The sequence below is a fragment of the Arachis hypogaea genome, chromosome 12 (assembly GCF_003086295.3).
Source record: "Arachis hypogaea cultivar Tifrunner chromosome 12, arahy.Tifrunner.gnm2.J5K5, whole genome shotgun sequence".
NCBI classification, from domain to species: Eukaryota; Viridiplantae; Streptophyta; class Magnoliopsida; order Fabales; family Fabaceae; genus Arachis; species Arachis hypogaea.
In genome coordinates this window covers 17,825,316-17,843,150 of record NC_092047.1, presented here as the reverse complement: position 1 = coordinate 17,843,150, position 17,835 = coordinate 17,825,316, and the positions used below count along the sequence as shown (strand labels likewise).

Genomic DNA, 17,835 nt, shown 5'->3' with positions numbered 1-17,835 from the left:
CCGATTTCACGTGCCGGTGATAGAGCTGTACGTTGAGTTTGAACAGCAGTCGGGGATGGGTACGGTCGGCGACGAGGTCAATGTTGATGAGCTCGGGGATATAGATTGGGAAGAAGAAAATAATGACAGCGAAGAGGAATTCGAAGCTAACTATGAAGTCGATGACGAAAATGATGACGGAGACTTGGCAGGCAATTCGGCGGTGCAGAATGAGGCGGATGTCATTGTAAGCCACCACCCGTTTGGTGTGCCGTCTTTTATGCGGACTCTAGATCTCGAAGCCATGCATGCCCCGGAATTTCCTGAGTATGCGAATACGGGTATGTTATGATTATTAACTCAAGTGTCCTATAGTGCTTAATTTATTTACCTTGTTTGACTGATGGTGGTGCGCATGTCGTAGGTGAAGGCAACGTTGCGGCAGAAGATGGCGAGTTTAGTGTCGGAATGGAATTTGGTTCGAGAGAGTCGGTGATATCTACAATCAAAAGCTACACTAATAATAATAACAAAAACAACAATAACAATAAAAAACAATACCTTCGCGCAAGTGGAATACCGACGTCGCCGAGCTGATCGCGGGGTATAGGTGCCAGGAGCGGCATACGCTCCCACGCCCAAACAAAAAGCAGTATCAGTGGGCCGTCCATCTCTTTACAGTTGTATCGTGAAGCACGACACAACGATCTGTATAAGTGCGCCAGACTGGCTGCCCCCCAACTGTATTCTGAAATCCGGTGGAAATCTCGAAGTAGCGGTAGAAACTTCGAATTCAATAAAGTGGTCGACTTATCCGGAAACACTACTGTTCCGAGCACGCAGAAAATGTGCGCCCGGACGTACCGCTCAACAGACTCTTGAGTGTCACAAGGCTCAGTGTCTCTGCACCTTCAGACCCATGCGAGATTAACCTTCCCTAACACGTGATCTTGTGGACCGGGCTCCCGACCAAAACAGGCAATGCAGTTCTCCACCAAAAACTGGTGACTGCTATCTGATCTACCGGTAACAGCCTCCGCATTAATCGAGAGACCAAGAATATAGCTCACATCTTCCAACGTCACTGTCACTTCACCGACCGGAAGATGAAACGTGTGAGTCTCCGGCCTCCAGCGTTCTACCAAGGCACTCAGTAGTGCAGCATGACCTCTCATTTCGCCTACTCGCAAAACATGTTGAAACCCAGTTAATGCTAGTGCCTCTGCCGCTACCTCGTTAAAAGTATCTGGCGGATCGAGTTTTCTGGGCAACAAATTCCTGATAGCCTGCAATAAATAAAATGATAATTATTAAATTCTAAATAATAATCATAAATTATTAAAAAATGATAATAAATTATTAAAAAATAATAAATATTTATTTACTATTAGAAAATAATAATAATTATTATACAATATTCTATTATGGGTAACATTAATAATAATAATAATAATAATAATAATAATAATAATAATAATAATAATAATAATAATAATAATAATAATAATAATAACTATTTCATGACTACCGTATGATAAAACACAACTATTTTTCATATAATAGACATGATAATAATAATAATGCCGGTATGATAAAACACAACTACTATTCATATCATAATAATAATAATAATAATAATAATAATAATAATAATAATAATAATAAATTTATAAGTTAAAATATATCACTACAGAACATAAAAATAAAAATATTTATTTATCATAAACTTAAATAAAAAATTACTCACCAATTGAGGATGATTCAAATATTCAATAATGTGTTCTTCTGGTAAAGTAAAATTACGAACCATTTTTCTTTTTTTACTAAATAAAATCCCAAACCTTCACTAATTCTTCCTCTTTACAAACTCACTCCCTTTCACCCTTAACCCCACCCTTTTACTCTCAAAACTCACTCACAGCATGTAACATGAAAGGGAAGCATGTAACACAAAAGGGAAGCTGAAACTCTCATGGCCTGCGTTTTGATTTTTATAGGCAGGCTCCACCACCACTCTCCTTCACACGTGTCGCACATGCAGCTGAGGAGACTGCCAAACGCAGGTTGCGTTTTGCTGTGCACCTGCCAAACGCATCTTACGTTTTAGAGGTTCGAGGTATTGGCATGCAAAGAGCACAGAGACACGTTTCGAAATTGGGTTCTCCTCCCATGCCAAACGCAAGCTGCGTTTTGCAGAGCATGCAGCTTTTTTAAAATCATCTCAGTCAAAACGTAACCTGCGTTTTGCAGGTTACTGAATTCACCAGTTCCACATCTGTGGATTACTCACCATGATATAATATTGCTGCACATCACGTTTTTCACTTCCATAAATAAATTAATTTCTGGCAAAACTTCAGAAAGTTTTTTCAACAATATTAAAATACAAACCAAGTGACTGAGTGAGGAAATTAAAAGGAGATGCAAATTTCAAAAAAAATAGTTGCTTGGACATATATTTAGGGGTACTTATAACCAATTAAAGGAGAGGCAAATACGACTTTAAATATGTCTTTGAAAGAGTGAAGGGTTTGTTTATAGTGGTGAAAGAATAATGTGGTCCTTTAAAGACACCTTAAAATAATTCTAATAGTGTGATTATAGTTTAATCGGTACAAATACAGTTTGAATTTATATTGTCACCAAAAATTTCTAATAATTGCAAAGGAACCTCAATCATTAACGAAAACTATAATGATTTGGATGCAATTAGGGAAGGACAAAAATGTAGACTTTTTTGGCAACATGAATTATTTTTTTTATTCACTAGAGATGGTGCAAGGGCCAATTTAGACATGGAAGGTTTGTTTTGAGTTAGTATGCATTGGGTCAATAATATATGGATGTTAAAAAAAAAATCAAACTAGTTAGTATAGATGGTTCAATATCATGAATATATATATATATATATATATATATATATATATATATATATATATATATAAGAAAAAAACAAAAAATGAGTGACTTGAAGGAGATGTACATCGGCTGATTTTTTTTATATGATTTAGCATTGTGAGTTATGCTTGGTTATGATCATTAGAGGTGAATTATATTGTTATGACGACGTTGCTTTTAGGAATTTGGGGTAGAAGAAATCGGACAGTTCGATTTCAAGTAGAGAGAGAAAAGAACACAAATTGGACGGTCCGATTTGTGTGAGGGAGATATTTCGTTTGCATGAAATCGGACCCATCGATTTCTGGTTGTCCAAATTTTGTAAATCGAAGGGTGAACTAATCGGACCCACCGATTTTTGGTGGCCAAATTTTTTTTTAATCCGGGTGTGCACCAATTGGACCCAGTGATTTGTGATGCGCAAAAAAATTCGAAATGATAGGACGCGGTCGGTCCGTTCGATTTGAGTGTAAGTTCATATATAAATAGGAAAAAAATCACAGAAGCCCCATTTACCCCATTTCTTCATCGCCGATCTCAGCTCATGTTCTTCCTCCTCTTCTCTCATTCTTCTCCTTGATTCTTGCAGAATAAATTTTAGTGAGATTGAGAATAGTCAAGTACGTATAGGTTTATGGATGATAGAGTTGTGTTGAAGATTTATTGTTACAGGCAGATTTTATTACAAACATATGAGGGAGTTTAGTTTGTGTGAAAATCCATTAGATGTTATTCCGTTCACATTGTCATTTGAGAAATTGAAAGGTGTGATTTGTGAGAAGATAGATTCTCAAAATCTAGGAGAGTATCGTGTATTTTGTACAGGTATCATTTATCCTTGTTTGGTGGGTTCGTTCAATTTCAAACCAAATACGTGACAGATGAAGCGAGTATGCATAAAATATTTTCAATGTATATGGAAAATCGCCACCGAATGTCATGCATCGAGTTGTATATTGAGTTCGAGCAATCTGAAGCGGACCATAACATTGAATTGGAAGATTATAATAGTGAAAGCGAGGATGAATTTGAAAGTAACTATGAGATCGTTAGTCCAGGTGAAGACGAAGATGAAGCTGACGGCGCCATGAACGCAGATGTGGCGGAAGTTACAAATGCACTAGCAAACCCGTATCTGTTTCAGGAGCCTTCTTTCATGCGGTCGTTGGATTTGGAGGCTATGCACGCACTGGAGTTTCTCCAATATATGAATGCAGGTGCGTAAAGAAAGATATTTTTGTGATACTCTGAAGTAGCAGATCAATAAATCAGATGAGTAATATATGTGATATGTGGATAGTCATTTGTGACCATAGCATTTGATTATTTTATTAGTTAATTGTTCTTTATTATGAATTATATTTAGTTGTGCTTTACGTAGATAGAATAGCGAAAAATAGACTATTATGATCATTAAAGTGTGTTTATTAATTGAGTTGTAATAAATGATTTATTACTGAGCACATAATAAAGGATTTATTACTTATGATGTATGCAGCGCTTCTTGTTGTGGCGGATGATTTGTTCATGATGGGGATGGAATTCAGTTCAAGAGAGGCAGTAATCAAGGCAATGAAAGATTATACCATCCGGAGAGGTGTAGACTATCGGGTATATGAGTTGGAACCGACGATATTCTATGCTAAATGTTCACAATATGGCGGTGGTTGTGATTGGCTGATTAGGGTTACCAAAATGTAGAAGAAGTACTGTTGGGAGATAAGGAGGTACAATAGTAGTCACACTTGTACCAGGTCTACTATTTCTCAAGACCATTCGAAGATGGATTCCAAGACAGTTGCAGAAGCAATTAAGCCGTTGGTAGAGGTTGACCCGTCTATAAAGGTGAAATCAGTCATTGCTAAAGTCCAGTCAAAGTTTAACTACACCATCAGTTATCGCAAGGCTTGGTTAGCAAAACAGAAGGCAATGGAGTCAATTTTCGGAGGTTGGGAAGCATCGTATGAAGCGTTGCCCATATGGTTTGATGAGGCCATGTGTCACAAGGAGCCATTAGCAGTGGTTCACTTTGAAACAATGCCTGCGTACCAGGGGATGATTTGGTTCCTGATATACGTGTACTACATAGAGTCTTCTGGAGTTATTACCCTTGTATAAGGGCCTTTAGACACTGCAAGCCAGTGGTACAGGTGGACGGGACTCATTTGTATGGAAAATACAAGGGTTGTTTATTGGTTGCAGTCTTACAAGATGGTAATAACAACATCGTACCTATTGTATTGGCCATAGTGGAGAGAGAGACTTCTGATGCATGGTACTTTTTTCTAAGTAACTTGCATCAACATGTGGTGACACATGATGGTGTGGGACTTATCTCTGATCGTCACGATTCTATTAGGTCAGCTATTGATCGGAGTAATGGGGCTTAGTCTCCTCCTAGAGCTTTCCATATATTTTGTATCCAGCATATTGAGTCGAACTTCTTGAGGAAGTTTAAGGCACCTTACTTGCAGAAGCTTATCGTCAACATTGGTAAGTTTGAATACAATGAAGTTTGAATTTATTGTAAGTACGATTGAATAGAATGGTTTTCAAAGTTGATTATTTCTTTTTCATAGGATATTCGAGGACGATTAGGGAGTACCAGATGCGCTATGAACGATTAAAAGAATGGAGTGAGGCTTACACCAACTGGCTTGATCGGATCTCGCGTGAGCAGTATGCTTTAGCATTTGATGGTGGATACCGATGGGGTCATATGACCACCAATCTTGTGGAGTGCATCAACTCCGTCTTAAAGGGTGCACGCAATCTCCCGGTCACTGTGCTTATTAAGGCTACACTTTACAGATTGAATGAGTTGTTCACTAGGAAAAGAGCCGAGGCTGAGGCTCGAATTAATGCTGGACTTGTGTTCTCTGAGATGGTGACCTCCAAGTTGCATGCAAATCAACAAGCATCGGGAAACATACAGGTTAGCTGTTTTGATATTGAAAATGAAGTCTTTGAAGTACGTGAGATGCCTAGTTGGGTTAAGTACACAGTTGACCTACGCCAACATCGGTGCGACTGTGGTGAATTCCAAGTTGACCGAATTCTGTGTCGACATGTGTTTATTTATTGTGCAAATCAGCGATTGGATTGGTAAGTGTATGTTCATGATGTATACAAGATGGACCAAGTTTGAAGAGTATACAGGACTAGGTTTAGACCACTAGGAAATCCTGCAATGTGGCCTGCTTATCATGGACCTCGATTCATTGGCAACCCGTTCCTCAGACGGGTAGCCAAAGGTCGGCCTAAGATGACCCGCTTCTTGAATGAGATGGACACTTGTATGTTGCGTCGCCCTAGGCGATGCAAGCAATGCGGTGCCGAGGGCCATAGTCGTAGTAGATGTCGTCAAAGTGTTGGTCTAAGTGCAGGTCCAGCCGAAGAGTAGTGGTTACTTTTGTTACATTTCATTTGAATTTACATTAATGTACGACATTGACATTTGAATTTACATTTTTGTGCTTGTATTTATTTCAAACCTAATTAACATACTCCATAATTAAATAGCAATAACAACCTAGTTAACAAAATAGTTACAACATAATTATTAAATAGTAATAACAACCTAACTAATATAGTCCATACAATTAATCCATACAACTTAATTAACATACTCAATAATTAAATAGCCTATACAAGTAATCCATACAACTTAATTAACATAGTCCATTATAAAAGAGTTACAACAACTTAGCTAACACAAACAATCCATGCAATTTAAATAACAACATCAAATACTTTATTTTCTCGTTGCCCACTTCACATCTTTGTATAACTTTTTGCACTTCTTGGCAATCCTGTTAAAAGCGGATGGTGTATACCAATTCGCACTCTGACGTGGAGGATCAACTCTAAGGTTGTAAGCTTTACTTTTTTCACTTGTGGCCGTACCTATTGAAACACAACATTATGTAATACAAATAGAAGTTCATCATGAATCTACCAATAGAAATTCATTATCAAATTGAAATTCTTTAAAAACAGTTTATTTTACCTGCACTAGGCGCTGGATCATCGTCGCAGTCTTCATCAACAGCATCGTCCTCATCCTCATCCTCGTCCTCGTCCTCGTCCTCGTCCTCATCCTCATCCTCATCCTCACTCTCATCCTCTGGATGGTCTACTAGGTAGTCATCAGTCTCATCATCAACTGCCCTATTATTCTCTTGAATCAGAGTCATGGGAATACGTCTAGGATTTCCACTCTGTATAATTCCTCCCACCGCTTCAGCACTCCTACTCGAGTCAACAGACATTCTGGCTCCAGAATTATCAGAGGAAGTGCGAACCTGAGGTCTCGAATCCAATGACCTCCTAACAGGCGTAATACCACCCGGATGTGCTTGATGGTCAGTGGGAATATCAACATAATTACCTGAATGTGAATGACCCAGCCCCGGTAACATGAAACCAAGCAGCTGATTGAATGAAGGTTGCTCCCCTGTATCAAACTGTGGACCACCCCAATACTGTTGATGTACCGGGACTGACGCTGAAAAATAATCAGACGGATGCGTGTCAGGAACATATGGTGCAACATACTCAACCCCCTGTTGTGGCGGTTGCGGTAGCGGTGATGGTGGAGGTGCCGGTGCCGGTTTCGGTGGTGGTGGAGGACCTTCTGGATTCTCTTGAAATACAAGGTTGGACAATTGCAAGTGGGCATCGAATGCTCCTCGGTACCAATGCATGTAAATTTCCAATTGATAATGTAAAGGCACCAAGTCATCAACAAGAACGTGACTATACCGATTGGTCCAATGCATCACCCAAAAAGAATGGGTATCGGCCCAATCCTGATTCTTAGGCCCAGTTAGAACTTCACCGTGTGATGCACCTAGATCCCGCTCTTGATTAGGAACACCCTGTCTCAAGCCAAATTGCCTTCTGACTCTGTCGGATGCATGCCACTCGATGCATTCAAAAGATATAAGCGGCACTGTGGCACTCCAAATAACCGAATTATGACGGATGTCTAAGGGAATCACGTCTTGGTCAATGTCTCCAATGCCATAAGCCTGCCAAACAAACTGGACACATCAAAATAGTCAGATGATTACAGAATAATTAATTCACTGACCAAGCTAAATTCGGTACTAGTATTTTACAACATACATGTCCTTGTAGATCATCCAACAACCTCCTGTAGTGCGCAAGTGTTTTATATCGGTAGGCATATTTTTCACGATCCCAGTTACACCACCTGGCGTCAGACAATCCATTAGTTAACTTATTTTTTGGAAAGCAAAATACAATTTCTAGAACTTCTTTCAATGCATACTTTAATCAAAATTACCTGTTTGCAATCGGAAACACTCAGGGATTGCCGAGAATCGGCGCTAGAAATGGTAGCCGGATCTAAGCCCAAGTAAGCAATAGTGTCAACGGACCGTCCATTTTCTTGCAGTCGACACGAGTTGCCCTACACAGTGATCTATACAAGTGTGCCAGGCATAGTGAACCCTAACTAAACTGTATGATCACACCGAAGTTACAGAGCAAAGGCAGAAATTTCCAATCCACCGCTGCACCCGACTTATCTCCAAACAAAATTGTTCCAAATAACAACATTATGTGACACTTTACATACATCTGAATGTGAACATCATTATTCAACACTATACGATCTTTCAAACCCCTAAACCACGTTAATTTTATAAAGCTTCCTCTACAGTCTGTCTTCCTCGGTGCAATCCCAAACTAGTGCAAGCACTCGGCCTGCAATGCCTCAAAACTACTCATGGTCGGTCCTGTAACTGGAAGACCATTTGTCGGCAGACCGAGAATTATTGCCACATCCTCCAAGGTCATGGCACACTCACGAACCAGAAAATGAAATGTGTGAGTCTCAAGCCGCCATCTCTCAATCAGAGCATTAATCATTGCTGACTAACATTGAATAACTCTAATATGAGAAACATAATAAAATACAGTCTCGCGTAAGTGTGACTCAACAATTTGGTTGTATGGATCCAGTGGCTTTAAGTGATCACATATCAACTTCCGTGAACCCTACAATATCACATTTTCGTTATAAGTACCAGTATAATATAACTATATTAACAAAAACACAATTATCCTTACATGTCATTCTCCTTCTTCTTTCATTCATTCACATTCATTCTTTCTTTCATTTTATTTTAACCAATAATCATAAAAAAAACCCAATTCAACCGTAGAACTTACCTTACCATATCATACATACATACATACATACATACATACATACATGATTAATTCATTAATTCCTATTTTAATTTCTATTTCTAACCACCTAACAATAAAATCATGCACATCACACACACATGATTAATCTCTACTTAGTGCCATTATAATATATATTACTAATAAAATCTAATATTATCACTATTATTATTATTATTAAAACAAATTATTAAAAAACAAAAACTTACATAATTTGGATGTCCACGATAATTAACAATATGGAGCTCTGGTTGATTTACTTCTTTGATTTTTGGTCTTGGCATTTTCTTTCAATTTTTTTGGAGGTTTGTTGTGGTCCAACAATGGTGGATAATGAGGAAAGTGGTGGGGTTGGGAGCATGAAGAAAGGGATATGAGAGTGAAAGAGATATCTGCTGGGAGGGGGGAAACAATCGTGTTTTGGATATAGTGTCACGAAGCCAACCAAGGAAGCCATCTGCATGCGTGAACGTGGACGGGATCCGCAAATCGAACCCACCGATTTGTGCACCATCCGATTTGTGAAATCGGTAACGTCCGATTTCCGTCCTCCTAATCGGTCCGTCTGATTACTTCTACACAGCCCCCACAGTTCGGTGAAACACCATAAACCCCCATATCGCTGCTATACTCCATCAATCCCTCCATATCAAAATTAAAATTCTCGATGTACAACGGCCAATAAGAGAGATTCAATGGAGTTTTCAAAGTGAAGCTCGGCGACACCATGCAATAATATAAGCTCATTAATTTTAATATGATAATGAAGTATGTGTAACTCAACGTTATGAAGGTTTGAGGGGTTAATACAGTAATGTGATGGCGTTAGTTTTTGAAAGTTAGGAAAAAAAATCAGACCGTCCGATTTCTTTGCGGCAGAAAGGAGTACACAAATCGGACGGTCCGATTTGTGCGTGAAGAAAAATTTTGAACATGGTAATCGGACCGTCCGATTACCTACAACTGAAATATTTAATTCGTATGTTACTAAAATCGGATGGTTCGATTTGATGCATGCTAAATATTTGAATTCAAATGTGACCAAAATCGGACGGTCCGATTTTATTTCCTTATAAAATTTAACCTATTAAGATGCGGTCGGACCATCTGAGTTCTGGTTTTATATATACCTAAACATTAGCTGAAGTTTCCATTTCTTCTTCGTCTCTCAAATCTCTCTTCTGAAACCGCTTTAATTCTTTCTTCCTCTTCATTGTTTCGACAGTAACTTCTTCTTCATTGTTTGAATAGCAACTTTTCCAAGTTTGAGAGCGTTTGATATGAATATATCATAATGGATGATAGAGTGTTGTTAAAAGTTTATTATCATGGTCAGATTTTGTTACAAACAGCTGAAGGAGTAAAATTTGTGTGTGAAAATTTGTTGGATATTATTATTCCATTTACGTTGTCGTTTGAAGAATTAAAAGGTGTAATTTGTGAGAAAATGGATTCTCAAATATCTAAGAGAGTATCGTGCATTTTGTACAAGTACTCTATATCTGTATTTGGTGGGTTTATTCAGTTTCAAACCAAATATGTAACCGATGAAGCGAGCATGCAAGATATGTTTTCAGTGTACATGGAAACTTGCACACAGATATCGTTCATCGAGCTGTATATTGAGTTCGAACAGTCTGAAGCAGCCCGAAATATTGAGCTGGAAAATTATAATAGTGATAGTGAGGAGGAGTTCGAAAGTAATTATGAATGCCTTGATTCGGGTGGAGACGAAGATCAGGCCGACGACACTATGCAGGCAAATGTGGCGGAGGTAGCAAATTCACTAGTAAACCAGCAGACTACTTTCATGCACTCATTGGATTTAGATGGCATGCATACACCAGAATTTCCTCAGTATATGAATGCAGGTATGTAGTTTTGATACAATGTATGATAGATTAATATGACAGATTAATTAGGTAGCATGACCAACATGTGATAAGTAAAAATGGCAATTGATTGTGTAAGGTTTTTTTATTTAGTAATTAGCATTTAATTATTTGGTTGTTTTTTTATTATTTGTTTATGTATATTTTATAATTTGTTATATATTGTGGTTTATAAGTTATTATTACTTATTTATATTTATATTTTGAAAAACGACAAATGTTGATAGATTTTATATTTATATTTATATTATTAGTTATTTATATTTATATTTATTTTATTACTTATTTATATTTATATGTATAATTTATAATTATTAATCAAAATACATATTTTGTGGTGTGAATATAGCAGAGCTTCTTGTTGTAGCGGATGGTGAGTTAATTGTGGGGATGGAATTCAGTTCTAGGGAGGCAGTGATTAAGGCGATGAAAGATTATAAAATCCGCCGAGGTGTAGATTATCGGGTGTACTAGTTGGAACCAACAACATTCTATGCTAAATGTACACAATACGGTGCTGGTTGTGACTGGCTGATCAGGGTTAGTAAAATGTGCAAAAAGTACTGCTGGGACCTAGGAGATAAGGAGGTACAATGATAGTCACACGTGTACTAGAGCAACCATTTCTCAAGATCATTCGAAATTGGGTTCCAACACAATTGCAGAAGCAATTAAGCCCTTGGTAGAAGTTGACCCATCTATAAAGGTGAAATCAGTCATTAAGGAAGTACAGTCGAAGTTTAACTACACCGTAAGTTATCGCAAAGCATGGTCAGCAAAGTAGAAGGTAGTGGAGTCAATTTTATGAAGCTTTGCCAATATGGTTTGAGGCCATGTGTCACAAAGAGACATCGGCGGTCGTTCACTTTGAAACAATGCCTGCGTACCAGGGTGATGACTTGGTTCCTAACATCCGTGTCTTACATCGAGTCTTCTGGAGTTATTACCCTTGTATCAGAGCATTCAGACATTGCAAGCCAATAGTGTAGGTAGACAGAACTCATTTGTGTGGAAAATATAAAGATTGTTTGTTGGTTGCAGTTTCTCAGGACGACAACAACAATATCGTGCCCATTGCATTTGCGATAGTGGAGAGAGAGACATCTGAGCCGTGGCACTTTTTTCTCAGTAACTTACGACAGCATGTAGTGACACGTGACGGTGTGAGCCTTATCTCTGATCGACATGAGTCCATCAACTCAGCTATTGCTCGGAGTAACGGAGCCTGGTCTCTTCCTAGAGCTTTCCACATATTTTGTATTAGGCATATAGAGTCAAACTTCTTGAGAAAGTTCAAGGCTCTGTACTTACAGATGCTTATCGTCAACATAGGTAAATTTGAATTCAAATAATTTGTTATTGTCTTAGATTCTATTATAATGCATGATTTTACAAGGAGGCCTTTTGTGTATTATAGGATATTTGAGGACAATTTGCGAGTACGAGATACGTTATCAGCGATTGCGCGAAACGCGGTAAGGCGTACAGTAACTGGCTAAACCGGATCCCACATGAACATTAAGCCTTGGCATTTGATGGTAGTTACCGATGGGGTCACCTGACAACCAATCTAGTAGAGTGCATCAATTCAATTTTGAAAGGAGCACGCAATGATCCCGCCGAAGTTACGGAGCGACGGCAGAAATTTCCAGTGCACTGCTGCCCCAGACTTGTCCCCAAACAGAATGGCCCCAAACATTATATGGCACTTTATGTACCTCTGAACCTGAATATCATTATCTAAGACTAAATGATCCTTCAGTCTCCTAAACCAGGTCAACTTTACAAAGCTTCCTCTACAATCTGTCCTCCTGGATGCAACACAAAAATGATGGAGGCATTCGACCTCTAATGCCTCATAACTACTCAGAGTCGGTCCTATAACTGGAAGACCATTTGTCGAAAGGCCAAGAATTATCACCACATCCTCCAATGTCACGACACACTCACCAATTGAAAAATGGAACGTATGAGTCTCGGGCCGCCATCTCTTGATCAGAGCATTAACCAATGCCGACTGACATTGGACAACTCCGATATGGGAAACATGATAAAACCCGATCTCCCACAAATGCCCCTCCACAATTGGATTATATGGATCCAGTGGCAAATAATGATCACATATTAACATCCGTGAACCCTACAAAACGTAGACATATATCACATTAATCAAATATAACCATAGTTAATTAGCATACAATATTTAACATTTTTCCATTCTCATTATCACATAAGCAATATAACATAATTAATAAACCTTAAATAAATCTAAAATATACATCTATTTATTATCATTACATCCATTAAAACTATATTTTCTAATATCTAATTCCTATTTATTTCTTAATAATAATTTCCATTCGTTTAGTTATAACATCATAACTAGAATTATAAACTTAAATAAATTTAAAATTAAATATAATTATTATTATTCGAGGACATTAAAAATATATATTCTAATATCTAAATCCTATTTGGTTTATAATAATAATTATTAATGATTAATTTATATTTATATAACTGTTTCCTCATTATTATTATTATTATTATTATTATTATTATTATTATTATTATTATTATTATGACTGTACATGCACAAATTATTTTTAATAATCATACATAATCTATTCTATTAACTAACTTATAACTTACTGTTCCTAACGTAATTATTAACTACCTAAACTAGACTAAATTAATAAACTAAACCTAAACTAACGGTCACCAGAAATAATAATAATAATATATACCTCAGTCAGCCAAATAATCTATGTTACTTACTTCACTAATTATACTTAAACAACTTTAACACTTTAACTAACTAACAACATACACTAATTAAATATTCAAATAACATGTTTATAATAACAATTAACTTAATTATTGTTATTTACATTGAAATAAATAATTTAGTAAAAGAAAACATACATAATTAGAATGATCAAGGTAATTAACAATGTGTAATTCTGGACGATTAACATCTTTACTCTTGATTTCCTTGGCATTATTGATTTTTGTCTCCCTTCCTTGCACTTCTTGATTTCTGCTGGAGTTTCAATGGAAGAAAGGGAAGGAAGAATGTGGGGTTTGAAAGGGATTGAAGGTTGGAGGGTGAGGGATAAACGAAGTGGGGTATTTGGGATGGATGGCTGGGGTTTTACCGCATTGAAAAAGGGTCCATTGGCTGGTATCTGCATGTGCGACGCGTGGCCATCGGTACGTAAATTGGACGGTCCGATTTGTGTACCCTCCAAGCCAGGAATCAGACTGTCCGATTACTCTCCCCTAAATCGGACCGTCTGATTTCTTCTACGCAGCTCCCACACCCCGGTGAAACACGCAAAACCCCAATAATGAGGGTATACACCATACCTAGCATCATATTAAAATTAAAAAAGTGAATAATATATTGAATAAATAATATATATCTAATATATTAATTCTTTTAAATATATTAATTATATCTTTTTAATAAACCAACAAAAAAATTATTTTTATGCAAGTTACATGTTTAAAGTATTTAAAGTGTCTTTAATATAGAAGAGTTATAAATTTGTAAGATATTTCACTTTAAAATAAAAAAAATTGCATTCATATTGTGTTTTGATCTTAGGCTCCTCATTAGTCAGGTCAAATTAGATTTAGATCAAGAGGTACGTTTACAACTGATGAGAGCAAGAATGTTATACGTTACCAACATTCTAGAATATAACACAAATTACGCTCTTATTATTTCACTAGTCAAGAGATGGAGATCCGAGTGTTACACGTTCCATTTTCCTTGTGAAGAGTGCATTATGACATTAGAAGATGTTGCACTACACCTTGGTTTATGAGTAAATGGGGAGTTTGTCTCTGGAGTTACTAGTTTAAATGTTGATCGACGTGAATAATTGTACTTCGATAATTTCGGAGTTAAAGTCGAGGATTCGGATTTTTTTGGTCACAAAATAAAATTCACGTCTCTCCGACGTATTTTAAGGCTCGGATTTATATACTCATGATGTTGGGTGTTTGTCTATTATCAGACAAGTAAGGAAACTTAGTCCATGAAAAGTATCTTTCATTAGTAATAGATTTAGACTACTGTGAGAATTTAAGTTAGGATGCATGCTTCACCAGTTTATACTAGGGATTATGTCGAGCTTCACGCGACAGGATAAATCAAATCCGTGGTTGCACTATTTTGCTACAATCATGGGCATGGCTTAGGCTTACGTGGAAATGTCTAGTGCCTCATTCACTTTTTTCATTTCCATTAGCACAAAGGTTTGTATGATAGTAATATTATTTATCTTTTAAATTATATTTTAATATTGAAATACCGACTTAACATATTTTACACAATTGGGTGGGATGGGAGCATCCTCGACGTTGAAAACTCCATAACATAGTTGCCATTAGGACTTGCATAGACCACATATCCATGAATAAGGTAAAATTAAAAGTAAATTTACTTTATTATACGGTGTGAGTCATATGGTGTTATGTAATCTGGTATTGCTTTGATATGATAGTTTAAATGACGACTTTATCAAGATGCGCCTGCGGCGATATTATGCTTGCCATTGAGCGGGGTTCTGCTTATGGGTGCCCAATAAGTTGCTTTGAAATGGTCGAGTGACATCAGACTGACTGGGTGATGCATCAATTTGGTTGGTCTACACGTGAGCCTGAAGACCTAGTGGATCTCAAAACTAGCCACAATAGAGACTTAAAGGGTCATAACTATGAGAATTGGATTGACATTCATTTTGTCTAGATTATGGCTTGGGACATGCGATCATCGATGGTTGAAGATCCTACTCCTCACTACAAACCTTTTGAATATATATTGATTGGTATCGTCACCACGAGCCACATGTGTACTTGCACGACCCAAGACTTGATCAAGTTCCTGAGCTACGACAACATTTTAATACTGTTTCACACATTCAATCGGCGTGGAGTTTATGTCATTCGACTACCATCACCATCAACACGAGGCTCAATAGTATCCCTAACCGCAAGCTTTAAGAACTTCGTAGATAGTGGTCAACTTCAAAGATAGGTCACAAACAATTGGTCGGACTTTGCACTTGATGTTTTATGGCAATTTATTGACGTAAGCACATCATCTTTGACTCGCTCTAACTTCTGTTTTCACTTTGGAGGAGAGTCTTCTAGCACGTGACCAGATTTGACTCTTAAGCTTGGCTTGTGAAATCCATCTCGTGATGACAGTGGTGTTTACAGACCACAAGTTCAGGAAGACATCTTACATACATCTCATGTATTTTCGTTATATTAAGCATGATCTTAATGTTTGTTCCGTGTAAAAGATGCCTTAACTTTTTTTCGTGTAAGAGATCTCGAGTTGGAAGGGGTGTATGCCTCCCTTTCTCTTCTTCCAAACAACTCTGTAAATCAATGGTATGTTGATCTAACCAAGGCAGTGATGGGTAGATTTTGTGCACCCTTTAACACAAAGTTAGTACATTCTACTAAATTTGCGATCATGTGCCCATAACGGCGACCCCTGTCAAAGGCCTGGCTCCATCGATCAAGCTTAATCTCATCAACCCATTCTTTGAAGCATTTGCCATTTTGTTTCAACTTCTGATATTGTATATTATACTAACGCTCATTCTTTGCTTACCCTAAAAGAAACACAAACTTAAGCAAGAAATGTTTTATTAATAAATTATATAAATATTATCAAGTCTGAAATATCGTAACATACCTATACTTATGATAAACTAGTCCAAATCCTTCCTCTTAAACTTATGCAAGAAGTTAGCTACAATATGCATAATGCAATACCTTAGAAAGGCTTTTCGTGGCCCTCATCGTCCGTTACTCTGTCTAATTGCTTTTTTAATAGACTCATGTCGATCAGATATGATGGCAACTCCGTCTTCGGTGACAACATACTTGCAAAGGTAATATAGGAAAAAGTACCAAGAATTTGCAGTTTCATTCTCAACAATTACATAAGCAATTGGCATTATGTTCTGATTTTCATATTGAACAACCGCAATTAGCAAAGTCCCCTTGTATTTACCATACAAGTGTGTGCCGTCAACTTGGACCAGTGGTTTGCAATATTTGAAGGCCTTCCTGCATGGGCCGAAAGTTCAAAACACACAGTTAAATAGGTAGACATTTGAAATTATCTCATTTCCATTGTAAGTTTCAACACCATTAAACTCCACATGTGCACCTTTATCCACTTTACACAATGTTCCAAGTCACACCAGTAATTCTTGGTAAGAGGTCTCCCAATTATCATAAGCTTTTTCAACGACGCGTTGTTTTACAAGCCAGACTTTGCGATTAGTGGGGGTGTAATTGAAATGGCTTTGAATTTCTATAATTATGAGCTTGACTTTCATCGACGGGTTAGTTGTTATCATAGGCTCTATGTGTGCAGTTACCATGCTAGAATCAAGTTTATAGTGGTTTTGGGACAACCTAGATTGCGTATAACTGTGAGGTCCATCATAATTTTTAACCTCCCAAAAAACTTATTTTTTCTGTATGACACCCTAATGAGCCACTAGCAAGATTCTCCAAACTGTTAGCACCTACAATAATAAGTAGTTGTGGGTGACTCTTTCACAATGTAATCTACCGATTTTTTTATATTGTATGCCTTAAGTCTAGCAATCACAGTTTCTTTATTCATGAACATCTTACCAAGAACTAATTTATCATTATTCACAATGAAATGATCAATGTTTAAATCCTTAGAAAACTCAAGTGCATGCAAAGCATCAAGGTCTAGTACACGCATAAATGCTAGATAGTCATTGATATTTAATGTTAGGCAATGTGCAGTTCGGCACCCCATCATCCTCGTCTTCTCCAT

General features: G+C 37.3%; 1 protein-coding gene across 1 annotated transcript; it reads left to right on the top strand.

Moving 5' to 3' along the window:
- Nucleotides 1-4,659: 4,659 nt before the first annotated feature.
- On the top strand, nt 4,660-6,280 carry LOC112729786 (uncharacterized). Its single transcript, XM_025779935.1, has 5 exons — nt 4,660-4,825; nt 4,930-5,186; nt 5,304-5,370; nt 5,457-5,982; nt 6,037-6,280. Exons 1-5 carry the CDS (start codon nt 4,660-4,662, stop codon nt 6,278-6,280), a joined length of 1,260 nt encoding a protein of 419 aa, XP_025635720.1.
- The last annotated feature ends 11,555 nt before the right edge of the window (nt 6,281-17,835 follow it).